We start from the raw sequence: 25,777 nt of genomic DNA on the forward strand, positions 1-25,777 counted from the left end.
GAAATGCAGGCACTTGAAAGTCATTGAGAGGAATTTTTCAGTTATCCCAAAGCAACAATGAAATTGTTTAACTCCCACCTACGGAACAAAAAAAACACCTTTGTAGCCCTTCCTGAATTGTCAAGACACAAATATATTACTCTGGCATAAAGCAAGGCCTCAGGGGGGACTCTGCCCGGCCTCCTCTTCCTCCCCCACGGTGACTCCCCCTCCTCTGCTGGCAGGAGCAGCCCCCTCCCCCCGGGATGCAGGGGGTGACAGGGACCTGGGTCAGGGGTCACCTGGTGCCAGGAAAACGCCCCCAGTGGGGTGGTAGGGGGACAAGGGGGCTCCCCTGGCAGCCCTGGGCTGGGGGTGCTCCTGCAGGGGCTGGGGGCAAGGGGGGGAGCAGGGCTCAGCCTGGGGGTGGGAACAGTGCCTGGAGCAGGGATGGGGCAGGGATGGGGCAGGGATGGAGCAGGGATGGGGCAGGGATGGAGCAGGGATGGGGCAGGGATGGAGCAGGGATGGGGCAGGGATGGAGCAGGGATGGGGCAGGGATGGGGCAGGGATGGGGCAGGGATGGGGCAGGGATGGGGCAGGGATGGAGCAGGCATGGAGCAGGCATGGGGCAGGGATGGGGCAGGGATGGAGCAGGGATGGGGCAGGGATGGGGCAGGGATGGAGCAGGGATGGGGCAGGGATGGAGCAGGGATGGAGCAGGGATGGAGCAGGGATGGGGCAGGGATGGGGCAGGGATGGGGCAGGGATGGGGCAGGGATGGGGCAGGGATGGAGCAGGGATGGAGCAGGGATGGAGCAGGGATGGGGCAGGGATGGAGCAGGAGTGGAGCAGGGATGGGGCAGGGATGGAGCAGGAGTGGAGCAGGGATGGAGCAGGGATGGGGCAGGGATGGGGCAGGGATGGGGCAGGGATGGAGCAGGAGTGGAGCAGGGATGGAGCAGGGATGGGGCAGGGATGGGGCAGGGATGGGGCAGGGATGGGGCAGGGATGGGGCAGGGATGGAGCAGGGATGGGGCAGGGATGGAGCAGGGATGGGGCAGGGATGGGGCAGGGATGGGGCAGGGATGGGGCAGGGATGGGGCAGGGATGGAGCAGGGATGGGGCAGGGATGGAGCAGGGATGGGGCAGTGCCTGGAGCAGGGATGGGGCAGTGCCTGGAGCAGGGATGGGGCAGGGATGGGGCAGGGATGGAGCAGGGATGGAGCAGGGATGGAGCAGGGATGGAGCAGGGCTCATCCCCCAGCCCAGGCTCAGCCCAGGGATGGGTCAGGGCTCATTCCTCAGCCCAGGCTCAGCTCAGGGATGGGTCAGAGCTCATCCCCCAGCCCAGGCTCAGCTCAGGGATGGAGCAGGGATGGGGCAGGCTCAGCCCCAGGAGGGAGTGGCACTCAGCCAAGTCGCTGCTCAGTGGCTGGGGGAAGGTGATGGGGACAGCCCAGGCGAGGCAGGGGCTGTGAGCAGCAGGGTGTGACCCACCATGTGCTGAGGGAGGACGGGAGAGCCCCTGGGAGCGGCTCAGGACGGGCTGAGAGCCGGGACGGGCTGTGCTGGCAGCGGGCACGGGCTGGCACAGCCACCCCGGGGTGGCCTCAGGGCAGGGGGACCCTGCTGTGGGAGCCAGGAGGGCACAGAGCCCCCAGCACCGGCCCTGCCATGGTCCTGCCACCCGGGCACAGCCTGCCCCCTGCCCTGCAGAGCCCCCCGTGCCCCTGCCCAGCCAGGACAGGGGACACGGGGACAGCCCCCTGCTCTTGGTGCGTTTGTGACAGCTGGAGCTGGCACCGATGGCCCCTCCCTCACTGTCCCTTGTCACCAGGGTCCCCAGGGTCCGGAGGAGGGCAGGGCACTGCGGAGGACAGGGATGGGCTCCTCCCCTGGTGTCCCCACCTCCCCGGACACGAGGACAGCCCCCGGGAGCACACGAGTACCGGCAAGGGCAGAGCCAGAGCTGCTCGGGACGGGACCCCCGTCCCCGGGCAGGCAAAGGGACTCGGGGAAATGAGGGGGAGCCACCCCGGGGGGAGCCGAGCAGCCCCGACCCTCCATCAGCCTGTGCAAAAACGTTGGAGGAGGCAGGAAAACGAATCGGTAACAACGATAAAAAATGAAATAAAATAAAAAAATAAAACAAAACCACATTGAAACCAAACCCAAAGGCCTTGTGGCTGAGCGGAGCAGCAGTAACTGGAAGCCATGCACAGCGAAGGCGGGCGCAGCGGGCGGAGGGCAGGGGCGGCTCTGCTCCCGGGGGAGCGGCGGCCTCGCCGCTTTTTTTTCGTCTCGGAGATGAGGAAATAAATAAGTTTAAATAGCTCCTGCCGTGCCGGCGCCGGGGGGGACTCGGGGTGCGGCCCCGGGCCCGGCGGGGACGCGTCCGGGGGTGTCCCGTCCCCCCCCCCCCTCCCCCCATTACTTCTTGGGCTTCTTGAAGATCTTTAGGGGGAACTTTTTCTTGCTCTGGCCCAGGTCAACCTCGTCGCCCGTCAGGCTGCTGTCCTCGTCCCCCGGGCTCTTCTTGTTGGCCAGCTGCGGGATGCGGGTGTTCCTGGCGCCGCCGGGCCGGCAGTCAGAGATGGGGGAGGGGGTGTCGGGCTCGGTGGAGCTGGGGCTGTGCGACCGCGACGAATCCGAGTGGCTGCTGGCCCTGCCGGCCGCCGCCGGGGGGTGGCTGATCTCCCCCAGGCTGGAGCACTTCTCCATGCCGTGGTTCGCCATCATCATCTTCTTCATCGCCGCGGGGCTCTCGGGCAGGCGGTGCTCCTGCAGCGCCGCCAGCGCGGGGGGCTCCCCGGGGCGGCCCCCGCCGTTGTGGGTGGGCGCGGGCTCCTCCACGGAGCGGCTCAGCAGCGCGGGCCGCGCCGCCAGCAGCCGCGCCGCGCTGGGGATGCGCGGCTGCTCGCTCAGCTGCGGGATGCACGAGTCGGAGTCGGAGCGAGCCAAATCTCTGCGAGGGAGACAGGGACGGACACACGGACGGACAGCGCCGGGTCAGAGCCAACCCGGCCCGCTCGGACCCGCGCGCTCGGGCGGCGGCGGCCGGGGGACCGCAGGGTGCGGCCGGCAGGGAGACCCTGCCCGCCCCGGCTCTGCCCCCCGGCTCTGACCCCCGGGCTCTGACACCCGGGCTCTGACCCCCGGCTCTGACACCCGGGCTCTGACCCCGGGCTCTGCCCGCCCCGGCTCTGCCCCCGGGCTCTGACCCCCGGCTCTGCCCCCCGGCTCTGCCCCCCGGGCTCTGCCCGTCCCGGCTCTGCCCCCCGGCTCTGACCCCCGGGCTCTGCCCCCCGGGCTCTGCCCGTCCCGGCTCTGCCCCCCGGCTCTGACCCCCGGGCTCTGACCCCCGGCTCTGACCCCCGGCTCTGACCCCCGGCTCTGCCCCCCGGGCTCTGCCCGCCCCGGCTCTGACCCCCGGCTCTGACCCCCGGCTCTGCCCGCCCCGGCTCTGACCCCCGGCTCTGACACCCGGCTCTGCCCGTCCCGGCTCTGCCCGCCCCGGCTCTGCCCCCCGGGCTCTGCCCCCCGGCTCTGCCCCCCAGGCTCGGGGCTGCCCGCTCAGGCTCATCGCCAGCTACCTGAGAGCTGAGGGAGCGAGGATACACATGCATTATATATATATATATAATATATATAAATAATCTATATAATCTGAGGGATCCCCCAGGCTCAAGGCATGCCGGCTCAGGCTCACCTTCCAGCTCCCCGAGCAGCTGGAGGGAGCGAGGACACAAATACATAAATAATGTGTATAATATATATCTATATATAATATATTATATATATTATGTGTATAATATATATAATCTATATATAATATAGATAATCTACATAATATATAGATGATATGTGCAATCTATATATATACACAATCTATATAATCTATATTATATATATTAATTAAATATAATCTATATATTATATTATATATATATATATATATATCTCCAGAAGCAGGTTGGAGCCTCGCCCCGCCCCACGGCTCCCAGCTCGCCCCAGTCCCGGTGTCCCCCCCGGACCCCCCGAGGGTCCCGCGCCCCCGCCCCGCCCCGACCCCGGCGGAATTTGCGCCGGCCCCGCCGCGGCTCCGCTCTGTGCCCAGCCCGTGCTGCGGGGGCTCGGGAAATGACAAGTCACAGCTCGCTCCTCCCGGCCCCCGGCAGTGCCCGGACACGGGGGCGGGGGTCCCCAGGCACGGGGGGAGCGGGATGGGAGCGGGATGGGAAGGACAGGAGCGAGGGCAGAGAAGCGACAGCGGGGAGGAGATGGATGGGAGGTGCTGAGCTGTCTGTGCCTCTCCCTGCACCCCTGAGCTCTGCTCCTGGCACACACCCTGCACGGGCCACCCAACCTGCCCGAGCCCCCGAGCATCCCCGCAGCACCACCAGCACCTGCAGCGAGCAGGAGATGGGGGAACCACCTGGGCAGATGGGCAGAATCCCAGACTGGTTTGGGTGAGCAGGTACCGTGAGGATCACCCAGTGACCCCCTGCCATGGGCAGGGACACCTCCCACTGTCCCCAGTGTCCAGCCTGGCCTTGGGCACTGCCAGGGATCCAGGGGAGCCACAGCTGTGCCAGCCCTGCCCACCCTGCCAGGGAACAATTCCTGCCCAATTCCCACCCAGCCCTGCCCCCTGGCAGTGGGAACCATTCCCTGTGTCCTGTCCCTCCATTCCCTGTGTCCTGTCCCTCCATTCCCTGTGTCCTGTCCCTCCATTCCCTGTGTCTGTCCCTCCATTCCCTGTCTCTGTCCCTCCATTCCCTGTCTCTGTCCCTCCATTCCCTGTGTCCTGTCCCTCCATTCCCTGTCTCTGTCCCTCCATTCCCTGTGTCCTGTCCCTCCCTGCCTTGTCCTCAGTCCCTCTCCAGCTCTCCTGGATCCCTTCAGGCCCTGCCAGGGGCTCTGAGCTCTGCCTGCAGCTTCTTCTGTCCAGATGAGCCACCACCCTGACTGACTGACTGTGCCAGCTTGGATTCTGACTCTGGCAGGGTTGGGATTGTTCTGTGTAATGCTGCATTGCTATTTGAATTGTCCTAGGAAAGAACTGTTATTCCTAATTCCCATCTCTTTGCCTGAGAGCCCCTTAATTTCAAAAATAATAATAATTTGGAGGGAGAGGGTTTACACTGTGCATTTCAAAGAGAGGTTTCTGCCTTTATTGGCAAACACCTGTCCCTCAAACAGGACAGCACAGGAATGGTGCTGCTCAGAGGCAGGACCAGGGGCAGGCAGGGTGGATCCTGGCAGGGATGCAGGGCCAGCTCCAGACTGCTCAAGGAGGAGCTGGGAGGGCCCAGAGGGACCCATTGTGCCCTGGGCACAGCAACAGCCCATCCCTTCCCCATCAGTGTCCCAACTCCATCTTCTCCCCCAGGAAATCCAACACTCCTGGCTGCCACAGGAGCCATCCAAGTGAGGGCGATAGAAATCCTTTAAAACAGCCAGAGAGCAGCAAATAAAGTGGAATTCTTTCCAGTGAGGAGACTTCAAGGATGTGTGAGGAGGGTGAGTGCTCCTTGTGGGCTCTGCTGCAGGCCCTGCAGTGTGCAGGAACAGGACCAGAGCCATCCTGGCAGTGTGAGCAGCACATGACAGCAGCAGTGGGAGCCAAGCTCTGCTCCTGCAGGGATTTCTTCCTGGGAACCTGATCCCAGGACAGCTGGTCCTGCTGGGAGGTGGGACAGGACAGGGCAGGGCCACTGTGTCACCTCCTGGGACTGCCCTCCCTGCAGCACAGGGGCTGGGGGTGCTGTCCCTATTCCTGCTGTGGCTGTTTTGGGGATCCTTGGTCACTCTCTCTGCACAGGGGCTGGGGGTGCTGTCCCCACTCCTGCTGTGGCTGTTTTGGGGATCCTTGGTCACTCTCTCTGCACAGGGGCTGGGGGTGCTGTCCCCACTCCTGCTGTGGCTGTTTTGGGGATCCTTGGTCACTCTCTCTGCACAGGGGCTGGGGGTGCTGTCCCCACTCCTGCTGTGGCTGTTTTGGGGATCCTTGGTCACTCTCTCTGCACAGGGGCTGGGGGTGCTGTCCCCACTCCTGCTGTGGCTGTTTTGGGGATCCTTGGTCACTCTCTCTGCACAGGGGCTGGGGGTGCTGTCCCCACTCCTGCTGTGGCTGTTTTGGGGATCCTTGGTCACTCTCTCTGCACAGGGGCTGGGGGTGCTGTCCCCATTCCTGCTGTGGCTGTTTTGGGGATCCTGGGCCCTGCAGGAGCTGATGCCCAAGAGAACTCAATTCCCAATATTCCAACTCTGCTCATACACAACCTCTCCAGCTGTGATTCCTGGGGGACACGGGGAAGAGCTGGTGGCAGCAGCACCCACAGAGCAGCAGCAGTGCCCACCCTGCTGTGCCAGGCTCTGGGCACCCCCTGGCACCCAGGACACAGCCACCATGGCAGGGACAGCCCAGGGGACACCTCACAGACCAGGAGAGCTGGCACAGGCACTTCCTGCATTCCTCCTGTTGTCTTAGGAGCTGAGTATCAATGGCCAGGAACTCCTGGGATTTTCTTCAGCCCCAAATGAGACTTTCCCTGGTGGTTCCCACAAGTGCACAAGAGCAGGGACAGGATCCCCAGGGTCACAGTGGCTGGGACAGGCTCAGCACGAGGAGTGGCCACCCCTGAGCCCATGGCAGCACAAGAGGGAGGGAAGGGCATTCCCAGGGTGCTGCCATCACCCTGGATGAGGCTCAGCCTGTATCCCACTCATTTCCACAAGGATTATGCTCCTGAACTGTTCCTGCACATTTTCAAGAGGAAAAGCTGTCCCAGAGTACAGGATGGCACCCCAGGAAGGGGGCAGAGAAGCTTCTGCAGAGCAGCAGGAGCCCCTGCCAGCTCATCCCTCCTGGACAGGGAAACACCTGGGACCTTCCTCCCCCCCAGCAGTGTTCCCTGCTCTTCTCCATGGATCCAGACCCTCCCACCACCTGCACAGAGCTCCTGCCAGCACCCACCTGCCTCAGGCACCATGGATCTGCTTCCTCCTGCCTTAATCCCACCCAGAGGATCCAGCCAGCAGGGAGGGAGGGGAGATGGGGATGGCAAACAGAGAAGCAGAGAGCAAAGCATGGAATAAGGAAAGGCTGGAGACAGAAAGCCTGGGAGTGGAGGAGCAGGGGAGGAGCAGGAGGAGGAGGATGAAGAACAAGCTGCTGTGTTTCCCCAGCCCTGCAGCCCATGAGGGACGTGTCTGGGTGCTCAGGAGCTGCCCTGGCCGTGCCCCAGCAGCACAGAGCCCTGCTGCCTCCCCCTCTGTGCCTGGCCTTGGCTGCTGGGCTGTGTGCACAGGCCACCAGGGCTTTTCTTATGGCAAAATCCCAAATGTGCTGTGGGGCTGAGCTTGGCACAGCCTCCACACAAAGCCAACAGCAGCTTCCTCCCTTGCAGGAGCTGGGAGTTCCTCATTTCCCTGCGTTCCTGCCTCTCTCCTTCCCTGAGCCCCCCTCCCTGCTGGGAGCAGGGATCTGGGGATGTGGGGATGTGGTGCTGTTCTCCCAGCCCCAGCAGTGACCCCCTGGGCAGGCCCTGGCAGCACAGAGCTCTGTGCACCCCCAGCCCCCAGCCCCTCTCCCCCCAGCCCGGAGCCGCTCTGACCTTATTGCTGCAGGATCCTCTGAAGCCAATTGCAAAAGAGAAGCAGAGAGTGAGGAGGTGAGGGGGGGTCCCTGCCAGGGGGCCCCAGCTGCACTCTGGGCACAGGGACCCCCAGCTCCTTGGAGAGGTTTCCCCTGTGAGCTCTGCCCAGCCTTGGCTCTGCTGGATGGGGCAGAGCCCAAGGAGCTCCAGCAGCCCCAGGGTGGCACATTCCCTCTGCCAGGGATCCCCAGGGCTCTGCTCTGCTCTGGGGGCCTCTCTGAGCCTCCCCTGTGGCTGTGCAGCTGCAGGGATGCAGGGGTGCAGGAGGAGCAGCAGTGCTTTTGGGGTGCATCACAGCAGATCTGCTAATGATGCAGCTGGATGAAACAACAGTCACAAAACCTCATCCCTGATCATCATCAGCCAGCTCTGCCTCTTGCTGCTGGGCTGAGCAGGGATGGATGAGGGCAGCTGCCTGCTGTGCTGACCCCAGCACTGGCCAGGCTTTGCAGGGAGCAGGGAGGGGACAGTGCTGCTGGACCCAGGGTGACAGGGGGCTCTGACCCCACTCATTCCCTCCCAATGACCTCTGGCACCGTGCTCTGCCCTGCCCACAGCAGATCCCATTTCCCTCTGCCTCTCCCAGGGGTCTGCAGGGATTCAGGCTTTGTCCTGGGCAGGAATTAATTCCATGTGGAAATAAATCACATTTCAGCAGCTCCTCTGGACACAGGGCACGAGCCCCAGGCTGCCAGGGTGCAGATCAGGGAGGCAATGGAAGCAAGGACCAGCAGCACTCCCAGTCCAACTGGGACAGCTGCAGCTGAGCTCCCACGGGCAGGAGTTAATTAATTACCCTGCTTCTCATCATCATCCCCAACCAACCATCACTGAATTAACTGAGATGCTGCTCTTTAATTCTCCATTGTGGAGCAGGTGCAGGGATTTCCCCCTCGTTATTCCAGACTCCAGAATGTGCCTGGGGCTGCTCAGCTCTGACACAGGGGCAGGGAGGGGGTGGAACAGCCAAACCAGGGACTGGGAACCAGCACCTGGGGGCAGAGGCACCCCCAGGTAAGGGGATAATGGGACAATGTGCTGGGATGGGTGAAGATGTGACTGGGAATGTTTCCCTGCCTGGAGAAACAATGGAAGGACATCTCTCATCCTCTGCCTCACCCAGACCCTTCAGCCTTCTCCCAGCAGCCTGCTCCCCAATCCTGAGCATCAGGGGAGTGTTTGTAATTGTGCCATGGAGAAAGCATGGAGCAGAGATGGAATGAGCTGTGCAGGGCCACAGGCAGCACCTGGCAGGGACAGGACTCCCTGAACCATCACAGCCCTCCCTGCCTGCAGGGAGTGCCTGGGACACCTGGGGCCAGAGCTCAGATCCCACTGAGCCAGAGGATTCCTCACCTGGAACATCTGGGGCCAGAGCTCAGATCCCACCGAGCCAGAGGATTCCTCACCTGGGGCCAGAGCTCAGATCCCACTGAGCCAGAGGATTCCTCACCTGGAACATCTGGGGCCAGAGTTCAGATCCCACTAAACCAGGGGATCCCTCACCTGGGGCCAGAGCTCAGATCCCACTGAGCCAGGGGATCCCTCACCTGGGGCCAGAGCTCAGATCCCACTGAGCCAGGGGATCCCTCACCTGGAACATCTGGGGCCAGAGCTCAGATCCCACTGAGCCAGGGGATCCCTCACCTGGAACATCTGGGGCCAGAGCTCAGATCCCACTGAGCCAGGGGATCCCTCACCTGGAACATCTGGGGCCAGAGCTCAGATCCCACTGAGCCAGGGGATCCCTCACCTGGGGCCAGAGCTCAGATCCCACTGAGCCAGGGGATCCCTCACCTGGAACATCTGGGGCCAGAGCTCAGATCCCACTGAGCCAGAGGATTCCTCACCTGGAACATCTGGGGCCAGAGCTCAGATCCCACTGAGCCAGAGGATTCCTCACCTGGAACATCTGGGGCCAGAGCTCAGATCCCACTGAGCCAGAGGATTCCTCACCTGGGGCCAGAGCTCAGATCCCACTGAGCCAGGGGATCCCTCACCTGGGGCCAGAGCTCAGATCCCACTGAGCCAGGGGATCCCTCACCTGGGGCCAGAGCTCAGATCCCACTGAGCCAGGGGATCCCTCACCTGGGGCCAGAGCTCAGATCCCACTGAGCCAGGGGATCCCTCACCTGGAACATCTGGGGCCAGAGCTCAGATCCCACTGAGCCAGGGGATCCCTCACCTGGAACATCTGGGGCCAGAGCTCAGATCCCACTGAGCCTGGGGATCCCTCACCTGCAGGGACACACCTGGGCACTTGGCTGCACCCTGACCCCATGGGATGAGGCTGGCAGGGTCTCACTCAGGTGAGAGCCACCTGAGAAACCTGATCCTCTGCTTGGAACACATCACACACACCTGACCCCTGGCAGGACCCCTGGAGCACCAGGCAGGACTCCTGCTCCTCCCTGTCAGCAGCACAGCGAGCTGGGACAGCTCTGGGATTTGGGGATGGAGGATAACTGGGGTTTAGGGATGGGGGATAACTGGGGTTTAGGGATGGAGGATAACTGGAGTTGGGGATGGAGGATAACTGGGAGTTAGGGATGGAGGATAACTGGGTTTAGGGATGGAGGATAACCTGTCCCTGGGATGTGCCAGCTCTCCATCTGAAAGGGACCAAGCTAAAGCCAACAAAAGCAGCTCCAACTCCCTCCTCAGACATTCCTTAGCCTGAACACCCCTGTTCCTCATCCCTACCAGAACGGAGGTGGGGTCACTGCAGAACACATTCCTGAACTGCCACTCTGAAAACCATCCCAAGTTTCTCCTACTGCTACCTCTGGTCCCAGCCATCAGGCTCTGTTTGCACTTCACTCGTGAGGACCCACGAGGCCCAGGCTTCAATCAGGCCAGGTCTGGTGATCAGTTTGTTGCCTGCTCACATCCCCTCATTTAGGGAACACTGGGAATTCTCATTTGCTCAGCCACAGTAAAACAACAGCAGAGCAGCTCAGCAATGCCCCGTGGGATCCTCCTCAGAGGCTCCAGCAGCTCGGGAGGGAACAGAAGCAGGGGAATCACGGAACAAAGGTCTGAGAGCAGGGCAGCAGCAGGGGAGAGAAGAGCACCCAGCAAGCGTGAGGTGGGCAGGCAGGAGAAGAAACAGCAATATACCCAAAGCTCCCAGTGCGACAGGCAGCTCCAGAGGTGACATCGGGAGGGGGCAGGTCGGGGATGGAGTCCATCTGGAGGAAATAAGAGGTGGTGTGATGGTAATAGATGGGGTGGAGATGGCAAGCGGGAGCACTGGAGGCGGCTGAGGAGCAGCAGCAGCGGGGGCCCGGCGCGGGGCCGTGTCCGGAGCTCGGGCTGGGCGCCGGCACCGCGCCCTCTACCAACCTCTGCTGCGCCGCCGGCTCCACCAGGCGCTGCCGCACGCCGCTGGCCACCGCCGGGGCTGCAAGAGAAACCACAGCGTGGGCACGGGCCTGCCAGGGTGGGACAGACTGCGGGGACAGACTGCGGGGACAGACTGCGGGGACAGACTGACACAGACAGACTGCGGGGACAGACTGCGGGGACAGACTGACACGGACAGACTGACACGGACAGACTGTGGGGACAGACTGACACGGACACTGCAGGGACAGACTGACAGGGACAGACTGACAGGACACACTGCGGGGACAGACTGACAGGGACAGACTGACAGGGACAGACTGACACGGACAGACTGCGGGGACAGACTGCGGGGACAGACTGACACGGACAGACTGACAGGGACAGCGTGGGCACGGGCCTGCCAGGGTGGGACAGACTGACAGGGACAGACTGCGGGGACAGACTGACAGGAACAGACTGACAGGGACAGACTGCGGGGACAGACTGACAGGGACAGACTGACACGGACACTGCAGGGACAGACTGACAGGGACAGACTGACAGGACACACTGCGGGGACAGACTGACAGGGACAGACTGACATGGACAGACTGACACGGACAGACTGACAGGGACAGACTGACACAGACAGACTGACATGGACAGCGTGGGCACGGGCCCTGCCATGCGGGACAGACTGACAAGGACACACTGTGGGGACAGACTGACAGGGACAGACTGACAGGGACACACTGCGGGGACACACTGACAGGGACACACTGCGGGGACAGACTGACAGGGACAGACTGACAGGGACAGCCCATTGGCACCATCCCACCAGTGCCATCCCACCAGTGCAATCCCACTGGTATTGTCCCACCAGTGCCATCCCACCAGTGCCATCCCATTAGCACCATCCCACCAGTGCCATCCCAACAATTTCATCCCATCAGTGCAATTCCACTGGTGCCATCCCATCAATACTGTCCCACTGATGCCACCCCACTGGCACTGTCCCATTGGTGCCATCCCACTGGCACTGTCCCACCATTCCAGTCCTACTGGCACTATCCTGCTGGCACCATCCCACCAGCACCACCCCACTGCCCCTGTCCCACCATCCCTATCCCACCAGTACCACCCCACTGTCCCAGTCCCACTGGCACCATCCCAGTCCCAATGGCACCACCCCTGCCCCAGCAGCACCATCCCACTGCCCAGTGCCACCATCCCTGCCCCAGCAGCACCATCCCACTGCCCAGTGCCACCATCCCTGCCCCACCCCTGCCAGCAGTTAAGGCTGTTTAATGCAGAAGCAGCTTGCAGCTGGTGCTGAACATGCTGGATTAATGCCCAGCCCATGGAAAGTCCAGCATTGCTGATGTAGGTGCCTCTGAACACCTTATCTGAGCATCTTGCCTGACACAGAGAGTGGCTGTGGGATTCCTGGAGCCACCACCCCTCCTGGAGAGCCACAGCTGGGCACTTCCAGGGCCACCCCACCCCCTGATGGCTCCAGCCCTGCTGCCTGGAGGCACCTGCAGAGCCCAGAGCAGGAACCTCAGGTGAGCAGGTCAGTGCTGGCACCTGCAGCTCCAGTGCCAGAGCTCAGCTCTGCTCCATCCCAGAATGGCTGAGGGACCTTAAATCCCATCCCATCCATCCCACCCTGCCATGACAGGGACACCTCCCACTGCCCCAGGCTGCTCCAGCCCCAGTGTCCAGCCTGGCCTGGGACACTTAGAGGGATGGGCAGTTCCCTGGTTGGTTGAAAATATTGGGGTTGAGGATCCTGGGCAGGAATTGTTCCCTGGCAGGGTGGGCAGGGCTGGCACAGGGTGCCCAGAGCAGCTGTGGCTGCCCCTGGATCCCTGGCAGTGCCCAAGGCCAGGCTGGACACTGGGGCTGGACACTGGGACAGTGGGAGGTGTCCCTGCCATGGCAGGGGTGGCACTGGGGGGCATTTGGGGTCCCTCCAGCCCAGAGTTTCTGGGATTCATTCCTGACTCCTCCATGCCTGAACCGGCCCCAGTGCCCCAGCTGCTCCCAGCCTGTTCCATGAGCTGTGATCAGCTGAGGAATGTTCTCCTCTGGCTGCCAATCCCCCTGGTTTGGGGGCCCATGTGGGAATGTCCTTTAAGCCCCAGCACAGCTCCTGAGCTGCCCTCAAAGCTCCTGGGGATGTCTCAGCCCAGTGGGCACACCTGGCTGAGGTGGAGCAATCCCTGAGCAGCTGCCTGTGCCCCACACTGCCCCAGGGCCCTGGCAATGCTCCCCTCAGGGACCCCAGGGCTGCAGCCCATCCCAAACCTGGCTTCATCCCAGCCCCCTGCTGCCCTTCCACACAAGATGTTCCTCCCTTGGCAGGAGATAAGGTGTTCAGGACTGCTCAGGATTTCTTATGTGCATAAGAAATTAATGTACAGATGGGTTAAAAAGATGCAGAGACAGGAAAGTTCAGAAATGGAGCAGGAGGAGAGCTCCTTTGGGAATAGAAGAATCAGCAACCCCTGCTCTGGGAACTCCCAGCTGGACACACAGGGCTCCTCTGGCACAATGACTCAGGGCTGAAGGATCCACAGGGACACATTTCCAGTGGAAGAAGGAATAATTCTGGCAGCTTGGCTGTTCCCACACCCCCAGGGTGAATCCCAGCCTTTCCCCCTGCTCAGGTTTGCTGCTCCTTGTTCCCTACAGTGCCCATCCATGCACCTGGACTTTTACACCCTCCACCTCCTATTGCAAGATTTTCAGCTCCAGAGCTGCAATTCCAATTTGGGAATCTCACTGTGGAGGATTCACAGGGGTCTGACTGCAGAGTAACTCACTGGGGTTTTGGCTTTCTGCTGCAGGTTTCTTTTTTCCCTGTGGATTCCCTGTTCTTTTCCTGGTGTTCCAGCCCTCATTTCCCAGATCAGCACCTCTGTGCTCTCCTTCTCCAGCATTTCCCCTGCAATGAGCTGTGGAGCACAGGCTGGACCTCACTCCCCAGACCCTCCAGACACAACTTCTAGCAGCACTCCCCAGATTCCCTGCTCAGCATGCCAAGGAAAACCCTCCCTGCTGGAGGCTGGCACACCAGGGGGAGCCAGGGCCAGGAGGTGCCACCCCTGTGGACAGGGGACAGGTTTCCCTAGGGGGTGGCACTGCTCAGAAATCAATTCAGGGGCTGAGGGAACACAGCACTGGCAGCACCTGTGGGGAGGGAGGAGGTGGGATGGGACAGGGAATGCTGTCCCCTCCTCCTGGCCTCACTGAGACCTCCATCTCCAGGTGAAATGGAGTGGGTCCAACCCTGCAGATTCCCTAACTGCACCAGCAGCTGCAGCTGAGATTCTTCATCCCACCAGACTCTCCCTGGGGTTAGTGCAGGTGGCTCAGTGAGGACAGACACAGCCATTAGTTCCCGTGGCAGAAAGATGGAAAACTGGTGGATGTATTTTAGTCCAGCAAAAGGCCAGAGGGCAGAATAATAAAAACCAAGGAAAATATAATTGAAGAGAACCAAACCAGGGTATTTCCAGAGGGACTGATCCTCCGAGGACAGCGAGGAGCGGTCGCTGCACCTGCGCCCCCAGAGCCAGGCTGCATCTGGGGCAGCCAGGGGACAGGAAACAGAGATGCATTTACTGGGAGAAGCACCACGGGTCCTCAGACACAGCTGGCCAGGAGAAACTCAGCACTGCTCTCCTGAGGGTTTGTACAGAGGAAGAGAATCCTACAGGGAAAGGCTGCCTTGCTTTGGGGTGCCCGCTGTACAGGGAGGGGGGACAGGCTCTGCCCAGCTCTGGGCTGATGGAAATGCTCCCTGGAAATGTCTCAGCACACTGGGAAGAAGCTGAGGCTGAAATCAGGGCTGAAGGCTCCCACCTGGCCCAGCTGAGGTGCTCAGGTGTCAGCTGGGACTGGCCCAAGCTCAGAGCCCAGCTGGGGCTGTGCCAGGGCTTTCTCAGAGATGCCAGCTCCATTCTGTGTGACAAAGAGCAGGAGGTCTCTGCTCCCTGAAGCTGTGATGTCCCCAAGCTCACCTGACCCCACAAACTGTGGCTCAGCCCCCTGGGAACAGGCAGGGACCCCTGCTCCTCCTGCCCTGCCCAAAGCCCCAGAGCTCTGCCCTGCCCAGAGCTGAGCCCCAGCCCCAGGGGACATGGCCCTGGCACACAGGGCACCTCCTGCAGCACAGGGTGCCAGCCCTGAGACCCTCCTGCTCCCCCAAACTGCCCTGGCTGGATTAAATCATCCAGAGTGGGCCAGAGCAGCCCCTGGAGCCCTGGCAGTGCCCAGTTCCAGGCTGGACACTGGGATTTGGGACAGTGGGAGGTGTCCCTGCCATGGATGGGATGGGATTAAATGGGATTTAAGGTCCTTCCAGTCCCCTCAGTGATTCCATGATTCCATGGCAGTGCCAGGATCAGGGGGCTGTGCTGCCCCTGTGCCCCCTTCACTGTCACTGCCCTTCAGCTCTCTGAGCTTTGGGAAATGCCCTTCTGGGAGAAGCAGGGCAGGGTCTGGGCCCAGGCTTCTCAGAGAAGGTGACAGTGACAGTGTCCCCCAGGCCAGGAGCTCAGCTGGGAGGCACAGCACAGGGTGATCCATGCTCAGCCCCCCTCTGTGGGATCTGGGCTTGGCAGAGCAGGGACAGCCACCCTGGGAGCTGCTGCTCCTTGTTCCCAGCAAAGAGGGACAGGAGGTGCCTGGGGTGACCCAAGCCCTGCACAGAGCTGGGGAGCAGAGGCTGGCAGGCTGCTGCTCCCCCCAAAATGCAGCAGGTCCTGCAGCTTTGAGCCCTTTAAACCTCAACAAAGTGCTCAGGCCAAGGGGACACTGGGATAATCCCCTCTCCTGTCTCACTGCCATGCCCACCCAGACCTTTGGTTGGGGCTTTTTGGTAAATGCTTGAATCACTGAGTAGACCAGAGCAGCACAGATAGAGTGAAATGCTGATTAACAATTTCCAAATGACCACTTCTGGAGTGCTCCAAAGCAAACTCCCCCAGCAGTGGGGCCTGGCCTCTTAGGGATGCTCCTGATGTGCTGTGGGCTTTGGGCTTTGGGCATGGAAACCCCAACTTGGATCAATTCATCCCTCCTGATGCAGGAGAGCTAGAGACCCAGGAGAGCTAGAGACCCAGGAGAGCTACAGACCCAGGAGAGCTAGAGACCCGGGAGAGCTAGAGACCCGGGAGAGCTAGAGACCCAGGAGAGCTACAGACCCGGGAGAGCTAGAGACCCAGGAGAGCTACAGACCCAGGAGAGCTACAGACCCAGGAGAGCTAGAGACCCGGGAGAGCTAGAGACCCGGGAGAGCTACAGACCCAGGAGAGCTACAGACCCAGGAGAGCTAGAGACCCGGGAGAGCTAGAGACCCGGGAGAGCTAGAGACCCAGGAGAGCTACAGACCCGGGAGAGCTAGAGACCCGGGAGAGCTAGAGACCCAGGAGAGCTAGAGACCCAGGAGAGCTAGAGACCCAGGAGAGCTAGAGACCCAGGAGAGCTAGAGACCCGGGAGAGCTAGAGACCCGGGAGAGCTACAGACCCAGGAGAGCTAGAGACCCAGGAGAGCTAGAGACCCAGGAGAGCTAGAGACCCGGGAGAGCTAGAGACCCAGGAGAGCTACAGACCCAGGAGAGCTAGAGACCCAGGAGAGCTAGAGACCCGGGAGAGCTAGAGACCCAGGAGAGCTACAGACCCAGGAGAGCTAGAGACCCAGGAGAGCTACAGACCCAGGAGAGCTAGAGACCCAGGAGAGCTACAGACCCAGGAGAGCTACAGACCCAGGAGAGCTAGAGACCCAGGAGAGCTAGAGACCCGGGAGAGCTAGAGACCCAGGAGAGCTACAGACCCAGGAGAGCTACAGACCCAGAAGAGCTACAGACCCAGAAGAGCTACAGACCCAGGAGAGCTAGAGACCCAGGAGAGCTACAGACCCAGGAGAGCTACAGACCCAGAAGAGCTACAGACCCAGGTCTGCTCTTAGTCACAGCCCCCAAGCCCAGCAGACACAGCCCCCACTCCCAGGGAGTTCCCAGAGCTGCATTCCCAGGGAAGTCTCCAAAACCTCCATTCCCAAGGAGAGCCTCCATTCCCATGGAACCCCTATTCCCAGGGAGCCCCCCATTCCCATGGAACCCACATTCCCAGGTGACTCCCATTCCCAGGGAGCTCTCCATTCCCATTCTCCATTCCCCATTCCCAATACCCATTCCCCATCCCCATGCCATCCCCATTCCCAATTCCCCTCCCTCATTCCCCACTCGATTCCCCATCCCCATCCCCATCCCTCATCCCCCATTCCCACCCCATCCCCATTCCCATCCCATCCCCATCCCCATCCCCAATTCCCCATCCCCATTCCCACCCCAGCCGTACATTGGATGGACAGGGGTGACACCAGCTCCTCGTCCAGGTCATCCACGTCGTCGGTGATGATGAGGTGTGCGGGGTTGTGGCGGGCGGGGCCCATCCAGCCCGGGTCGATGTTGAGGGCGGAGGCCAGCGAGGGGATGCCCGGGTTGTTGACGATCTGGAAGCCGCAGAGCAGCTCGATCTGCTGCCAGCGGTGCAGCCGCTCCCGCAGCGCCGCCGTCACCTCGCTCAGCGCCTGCCTGGGGGCGACAGGCACGTGGGGCGGGGGGACAGGGACAGGGACAGGGGACAGGGAATGGGGACAGGGAATGGGGACAGGGACAGGGACAGGGGACAGGGACAGGGGACAGGGACAGGGGACAGGGACAGAGGACAGGGACAGGGACAGGGGACAGGGACAGGGACAGGGGACAGGGACAGGGACAGGGACAGGGAATGGGGACAGGAACAGGGGACAGGGACAGGGACAGGGGACAGGGAATGGGGACAGGGACAGGGGACAGGGAATGGGGACAGGGACAGGGGACAGGGGACAGGGAATGGGGACAGGGACAGGGGACAGGGACAGGGACAGGGACAGGGACAGGGGACAGGGACAGGGACAGGGGACAGGGACAGGAGACAGGGACAGGGGACAGGGACAGGGACAGGGACAGGGAATGGGGACAGGAACAGGGGACAGGGACAGGGACAGGGGACAGGGACAGGGACAGGGAATGGGGACAGGGGACAGGGACAGGGACAGGGGACAGGGACAGGGACAGGGGACAGGGGACAGGGACAGGGACAAGGGACAGGGACAGGGAATGGGGACAGGGGACAGGGACAGGGGACGGGGAATGGGGACAGGGGACAGGGACAGGGGACAGGGGACAGGGACAGGGAATGGGGACAGGAACAGGGGACAGGGACAGGGACAGGGGACAGGGACAGGGACAGGGAATGGGGACAGGGGACAGGGACAGGGACAGGGACAGGGGACAGGGGACAGGGGACAGGGACAGGGAATGGGGACAGGGACAGGGACAGGGACAGGGGACAGGGGACAGGGACAGGGAATGGGGACAGGGACAGGGACAGGGGACAGGGACAGGGACAGGGACAGGGGACAGGGACAGGGGACAGGGACAGGGACAGGGACAGGGGACAGGGAATGGGGACAGGGGACAGGGGACAGGGACAGGGGACAGGGAATGGGGACAGGGGACAGGGACAGGGGACAGGGAATGGGGACAGGGACAGGGGACAGGGACAGCGGGGACAGGGACAGGGGACAGGGACAGGCACGTGGGGCGGGGGGGACAGGGACAGGGAATGGGGGGACAGGGAATGGGGACAGGGACAGGCACGTGGGGCGGGGGGACAGGGACAGGGAATGGGGGGACAGGGAATGGGGACAGGGACAGGGGACAGGGACAGCGGGGACAGGGACAGGGGACAGGGACAGGGGACAGGGGCAGGGCATGTGGGGCAGCGACAGGGACAGGGGACATGGGGCAGCAGGGACAGGGGACGTGGGACAGGACAGGGGATGTGGGCAACAGGGACAGGGACAGGGGACGTGGGACAGAGGAGGGACAGGGACAGGGGACAGGAGGCGGACAGGAACAGGGCATGTGGGACAGTGGGGGGCAGGGTGTGAGCCACTGAGGCAGCAGGAGGACACAGCCCTGAAACACGTGGGGCAGTGAGGGGAGTGGGGTCTGAGCCACTGGGGCAATGAGGGAGCAGAGCCCTGAGCCCCCTGGGCACAGCCCAGCTGGGTGTGCTGCCACTGCACACACTTCTTGTTCCCATTCCGGGGATGTTTAAAAATTGAATTGAAATTATGCAATTTAAAACTGAAGCGGTAGCTGAAGTACCCAGGGAAAATAACAAGGGAATGTTATCTCCAGAGGGCAGGGCTGGGATCTTGGGCAGGAATTGTTCCCTGGCAGGGTGGGCAGGGCTGGCACAGGGTACCCAGAGCAGCTGTGGCTGCCCCTGGATCCCTGGCAGTGCCCAAGGCCAGGCTGGACACGGGCTGGACACTGGGGACAGTGGGAGTGTCCCCATGGCAGGGTGAGGTGAGGGAGGTGCTGGGCAGACACTCACTTGGCAGTTAGGATTTTGTGATCAACATCATCCAGAGAGGAACTGTGAGCAACATGGAACGTCCCAAAAAGAGTGTTTCTCTTCTTCTTGATCTTTTCAGCCTGGAAAATAGCAGAGAAAGATCACAGGAAGAAGACAAACTGAAATTTCTGCTCCCCTGACACTCTGTGTGCACAGGTGCCATGGTGGGATGGTGGCACTGAGGGATGCTGCTCCCCTGGCTCTGGGGTGAGCAGTTCACCAGCAGGAGGAGCAGCTTGAGCATTTCATGCTCCCTTCTCCCAGTTCCCCAAATGTCAAAGGGACCTGAACTGAAAGGGCAGAGCTGGAGTCCCCATCCCTGCAGGGATTTCACTGCCCTGTGCATGTGGCACCTGGGGACATGGGGCAGTGGTGGCCTTGGCACTGCTGGGGAACTGGGGACTTGAATGTCTCTGAGGGTTTCCCCAACCCAAACCATGAATTCCATGAACCAGGTGCCTCACATTCTCCTCTCCCCCTGAATAACCAAACACACCCCAGGGTGTGGGCTGAGGAAGATTTTTGGTTTGAGGTTCAAAAATTAAAGTCTCCTCCCACAGCTCTTCCATTCCCAGCTCCAGGGACATGAACCTGGGACTTAGGAGAGCAAGGATGGGGATGCAAGAACTGACACAGGAAAACTGCTGGAATGTTAAAATGTTCCCAGTCAAAGCAGATGAAGGCAGACAGGGATTTCCCTCCTGCCAGCTCTGCTGGCCCCACATGGCCATGGGGACCAGCAGGAGTCACAGCAGCTCCTTGGGGTCACCCCTCAGGGCTGGCACAGGAAGCCCAGAGGGGAATTTGGGGATGATTCACTGCCTGTGCAGCTCCTCAGCTGCAGCAGGGACTGGGGAGAGCTCCAGAGCCTCCTGCTCATGATAGCCAGGGCAAAAATCCCTGCCCCAGGCTCCCAGGGCTCCAACAGCACCTGGGCTGGGAGCTGCCGTGGCTCAGGAGCATCATCAGCATCATCCTCATCATCCTCATCATCCTGATCCTCATCCTCATTATCCTGATCCTCATGCTCATGCTCAGCCCCTGCTCACACCTCACTTGTGCTGCATTTTTACAGGATGCAAATTTAGGGTGTAGAGAGAGAAACTGCCCTTGAGCTGAGTAAGGGCAGAGCTGGATGGGATCTTGGGAATTATGAATTGCTCCCTGGCAGGGTGGGCAGGGCTGGCACAGCTGTGGCTGCCCCTGGATCCCTGGCAGTGCCCAAGGCCAGGCTGGAGCAATGGGACAATCAAAGGTGTCCCTACCACAGAACAATATGAGCTCCAAGGTCCCTCCCAACCCAACCCAACCCAACCCAGCCCATTTTGGGATCCCAGGATTCCACAAAGCAGGGAAGATGCAGAGCTCTCCCAGGTGTCCCCAAGCCTCCCCCAGGGCTGCTCCAGGTGTCCCCAAACCTCCCCCAGGGCTGCCCCAGGTGTCCCCAAGCCTCCCCCAGCTCTCACCCCCTCCTTGGCCACCAGCAGCTGCTTCTCTGCGTTCTGTTTCTTGACGTTGTAGTACTGCACCTCCACCTCGTGTGTGAGCTGCAGCCACTTCTGCAGCGCCTCGGGCGCCGCCCAGCTGCTGTGAGACTCCAGCTCCTTCTCGGCGTTCTTCAGCGCCATGCGCACCTGGGGACGGGGACAGCGTGGGGACAGGGACACAGGGACACCTGGGGACGGGGACAGGGACACCTGGGGACAGGGACAGGGACACCTGGGGGGGACAGGGACACCTGGGGACAGGGACAGCGTGGGGACAGGGACACAGGGACACCTGGGGATGGGGACAGGGACACCTGGGGACAGGGACAGCGTGGGGACAGGGACACAGGGACACCTGGGGATGGGGACAGGGACACCTGGGGACAGGGACACAGGAACACCTGGGGATGGGGACACCTGGGGACAGGGACAGGGACACCTGGGGACAGGGACACCTGGGGATGGGGACAGCGTGGGCACGGGGACACAGGGACACCTGGGGACACGGACACCTGGGGACAGGGACAGCATGGGCACGGGGACACGGGGACAGGGACACCTAGGGACGGGGACAGCGTGGGCACGGGGACACAGGGACACCTGGGGACGGGGACAGCGTGGGCACGGGGACAGGGACAGAGACAGCGAGGGGATGGGGACAGCGTGGGGACAGGGACAGGGTGGGGATGGGGACAGTGTGGGGACAGGGACAGGGTGGGGATGGGGACAGTGTGGGGACAGGGACAGCAAGGGGACAGGGACAGGGACAGTGAGGGGACAGGGACACCGTGGGAACGGGGACAGGGATACAGACATGGGAACAGCATGGGGACAGGGACAGGGACAGCATGGGGATAGGGACATGGGGTCAGCGAGGGGACAGGGACTCGGGGACACTGTGGGGACAGGGACATCTTGGGGACAGCGTGGGAACAGGGACACAGACATGGGGACAGCGTGGGACAGAGCTGTAGGGACAGAACCATGGGGACACTGTGGGGACAGGACAGCCACAGGGACAGAGCTGTGGGAACACAGCCATGGGGACACTGTGGGGACAGAGCCATGGAGACATTGTGGGGACAGAGATGTGGGGACAGAGCCAAGGGGACAGAGCTATGGAAACACAGCCATGGGGACACTGTGAGAACACCATAGGGACACCGTGGAGACACAGCCATGGGGACACTGTGGGGACAGAGATGTGGGGACAGAGCCATGGGGACACCATGGGGACACTGTGGGGTCACAGCCATGAGGACACAGAGCCCTCCCCAGCTCGCCCCCTCCCTGCCCCACAGGGACACCAAGAGACTCCCCAGCTGTTGGACCCCTGGGCACTGAGAATTTGGGACTTTCTGTGCTGGCAGGCACCAACCCCCAGAACTCTGCAATGCCCCTGAGGTGTGAAAAAGCTGCCAAAGTTAATAAAACCAGAATTACAAGTGTGTGGTTTGAACAGGAGTGTGTGATAGCACGCAGTGAAAAAATTAAAATTTAAAGTCATAAAATGTAATAATATCTAAAAAGCAAAATAGAAGCTTTAGAACAGAAGTTTCCTTCATTTTCACCACCTTTTTATGAGTTTAGGTAGTGCTGTGTAATTAAATAAAAAAATCTGCATTACAGGCCACAGGTGATTAACTATTAAATTAAAAATAAAAATAATTTAGGTGTTGGTTCGTAATTAGACAATTTGCCCTTACAAGGCCTTGTAGAGAAAAAGATGCAACTCCATTTTTAGCTTGTTAGCTAAAAGTGCTGTAGAACTCACTGTAACATAAATAAAAATTAATAAACATCTCAGTCCAAACAAAAAATACTTGTCCCTCGTGCTTTTAATCCTGACTCCAAGGAAAAAAAAATAAAAATAAAAAAAGCCTTGTTGGATCCCAGAAATCTGGAATTTTGGAGATTTTTGTGCTGTCTGGCAGAGCAGAACTCTGCTTTGACCTGAGCCCTTGGAGAATCTCCCAAATTTGAGTGATGGAGTCAAAATCAGGGGTGTGTAGTGAAATAGAAGTGTGTGATTTCACATGGTGAAGGGTTTGGAATTGAGGTTTTTATAATGCACAATGGGTATGGGACAGGATGGAGGATTTTGGGTGGTGTCTCTTTGGGTGCTCATCTTCTTCTTTTCCTGGATTCAGGATGAGTTTCTGGTTGGTCACTCAGTGTCACACTGAGGGCCATGGCAGTTTGGTTATTGGGTTAAAAGGATAAATAATACAGGTGTTAATGCTCTATTGGACTGTTTAGCTTTAAAGGGCCTTGCAGCAGCTGGATCTGACTCCATTTTGCTCAATTCTAGCAGGTGGCTAGAGGTGTTGTTGAACTTTCTGTACTTTAGATAAGATTTAATGAACAACCAAGCTTGAACACGAGAAATGCCATTTCCTTTGTGTATTTTTGAATCCTGGCTCTGAGTGAGGGCAGAAGAAACAAAGCACTGATTAAATGGTGCAAACACCCCCAGAGTTAGAGAGCCTGAGAGGGGAATGTGTCCCAGCCTGGGGCAGTGAGGGATGGCAAAGACCCCAGCAGAGAGAGCAGGGAGGGGAAAGAGCCCACAGCACCCAAAGCTCAGGGGTGTGTGGAGAGACAGCCCTGCCTCCCACCAGAGCAGCTCCTGCAGCTTCTGCTGCCCCTGCACATCCCATCCCATCCCAGAGCTTCCCCTGCGCATCCCAGAGCTTCCCCTGCGCATCCCAGAGCTTCCCTGAACATCCCAGAGCTTCCCTGAACATCCCAGAGCCTCCCTGCCCATCCCAGAGCTTCCCTGCCCATCCCAGAGCTTCCCTGAACATCCCAGAGCTTCCCCTGCGCATCCCAGAGCTTCCCCTGCGCATCCCAGAGCTTCCCTGCACATCCCATCCCATCCCAGAGCTTCCCCTGCACATCCCAGAGCTTCCCTGCACATCCCATCCCATCCCAGAGCTGCCCCTGCACATCCCAGAGCTTCCCTGCACATCCCATCCCATCCCAGAGCTGCCCCTGCACATCCCAGAGCTTCCCTGCACATCCCATCCCATCCCATCCCATCCCAGAGCTGCCCCTGCACATCCCAGAGCTTCCCTGCACATCCCATCCCATCCCATCCCAGAGCCTCCCTGCCCATCCCAGAGATTCCCTGCACATCCCAGAGCCTCCCTGCCCATCTCAGAGCTTCCCTGCACATCCCATCCCATCCCATCCCATCCCATCCCATCCCATCCCATCCCATCCCATCCCATCCCAGCCCTTCCCTCCTGGGTGGGTGGATGCACAGAAGTGTCTTTTGGAGGATTGCTCACACTTGGAGCTGCTCCCTGCCTGTGTTCTTTAACTCAGTGTCACTGAGCCCAGCCCAGGGAGGGTTTAGGGAGCTGAGGCCCTGGCTACAGGAGATACTCTGAAATTCCATATTTTATCCAGGACCAGCCATGCAGGAGCAGCCCCCAGGCACCACACACAAGAGGTCAAACACTGCTACCTCCTGTGTGTGATCTGGGCTTGCTCATTATAAAAATTGCCCCAACCAGTCCCAGAGTGCCAAATTCAGTCCCAGAGCTTGGGTTTTTCCTGGTTTGTCCCATTGGAGCAGCAGCAGCTGCTCCCACCCCAGCAGGACTCTGAGCATCACCCCCAGGCATCAGGGATTTGGGAACACAGAAAATGCACAGCTGGGACATCTGTCACTGGGTGTGGGGTAGGAGAGTGCTTGTAAAACTCACAGGAACATTTCCAGGGAATGGTGGGAAAGGGAAGTGCTGTGGAACAGGCAAGGACCAGTGGCTAAAATGAGTGTCCACAACCCCAACCCTTGTGGTTCTGCAGGGAATCTGTGCAAACAGCAATTATTTTGTGTGTCTCCATCCTCCTGGGAAGATCTTTAGATCACTAAGAGCAACAATTTATGAGGAAATTTTATTTAATTTCCTGGTGAGATCCTCAGTGTGCTGCCTCCAGCTCTGGAGGATGTGGAGCTCTAAGAGAGAGCCCAGAGCAGGCAGGAGCTGCTGCAGGGCTGGAGAGCTCTGGAGCCTGGGACACCTGGGTGTGCTCACCTGGGCAGGAGGAGCTGCAGGGAGAGCTCAGAGCCCCTGGAGGGATCCAGGAGAGCTGGAGAGGGACTGGGGACAAGGCAGGGAGGGACAGGACACAGGGAATGGCTTCAGAGTAGGGTTTGATGGGATATTGGAAATCAGGAATTGTCCCCTGGATCCCTGGCAGTGCCCAAGGCCAGGCTGGACACTGGGGCTGGAGCAATGGGACAGTGGGAGGTGTCTCTGCCATGGCTGGGGTGGAATTAAATGGGATTTAAGGTCTCTCCAGCCCAAACCAGTCTGGGATTCTGCTCCACAATTGTGTCAGTGCCCTCTGGGCCCGTGGCCCCACTGGGGCCTGTGGAGGATGACCCAGGGAGGAGAGGGGGATGGATGAAGATCCTGGAACAGAAAACTTCTCCAGCAGGACCACCCCAACCCTGCAGTGAGGCTCTGGTGACAGGAATCAGCTGGTGCAGGAGGAGGTGCTGGTTAACCCTCCCTGGGAGCAGGGAGGATGCTGAACTGGGAGGAGCTGTGGGGTCACTGGGGGTGACTGGTTAATGTCACAGGTGTCCTGGAGCTGCTGGGATGGTGCTGGGGTTACAGTCACACAGTGGCCAGGTGGGACACTCCAGTACTCACCTGCTGAGGGGCTGAGGAAGCCCTGAGGAAGCACTGAGGTCAGGCCAGCTCCCTGGGCTCCTTTTGGGGAAGGCATGGGAAGGGCAGGGGGTGAGAGCTGGGGCACCTGGGGGACCCAGCCCTGCCTGCTGCCCAGTGTCTGGGGCAGGATGGACACCACAGATGGGAA

General features: G+C 60.4%; 1 protein-coding gene across 1 annotated transcript in view; it reads right to left on the reverse strand.

The window, feature by feature from the left end:
* Window positions 1-1,365: 1,365 nt before the first annotated feature.
* Window positions 1,366-25,777, reverse strand: part of STIM1 (stromal interaction molecule 1) — a 79,704-nt gene continuing 55,292 nt past the window's right edge. Inside the window, exons 9-14 of the mRNA XM_079313122.1 lie at window positions 20,918-21,085; window positions 19,431-19,531; window positions 17,340-17,575; window positions 14,481-14,561; window positions 10,764-11,046; window positions 1,366-2,947 (exon numbers count right to left, since the gene is read on the reverse strand). Of these exons, the coding sequence (XP_079169248.1) occupies window positions 2,413-2,947; window positions 10,764-11,046; window positions 14,481-14,561; window positions 17,340-17,575; window positions 19,431-19,531; window positions 20,918-21,085 (1,404 nt within the window). The 3' untranslated portion in view covers window positions 1,366-2,412. The remainder of the gene's footprint in view (window positions 2,948-10,763; window positions 11,047-14,480; window positions 14,562-17,339; window positions 17,576-19,430; window positions 19,532-20,917; window positions 21,086-25,777) is intronic.

Source organism: Erithacus rubecula, assembly GCF_903797595.1.
Source record: "Erithacus rubecula genome assembly, chromosome: 1".
Classification (NCBI taxonomy): domain Eukaryota; kingdom Metazoa; phylum Chordata; class Aves; order Passeriformes; family Muscicapidae; genus Erithacus; species Erithacus rubecula.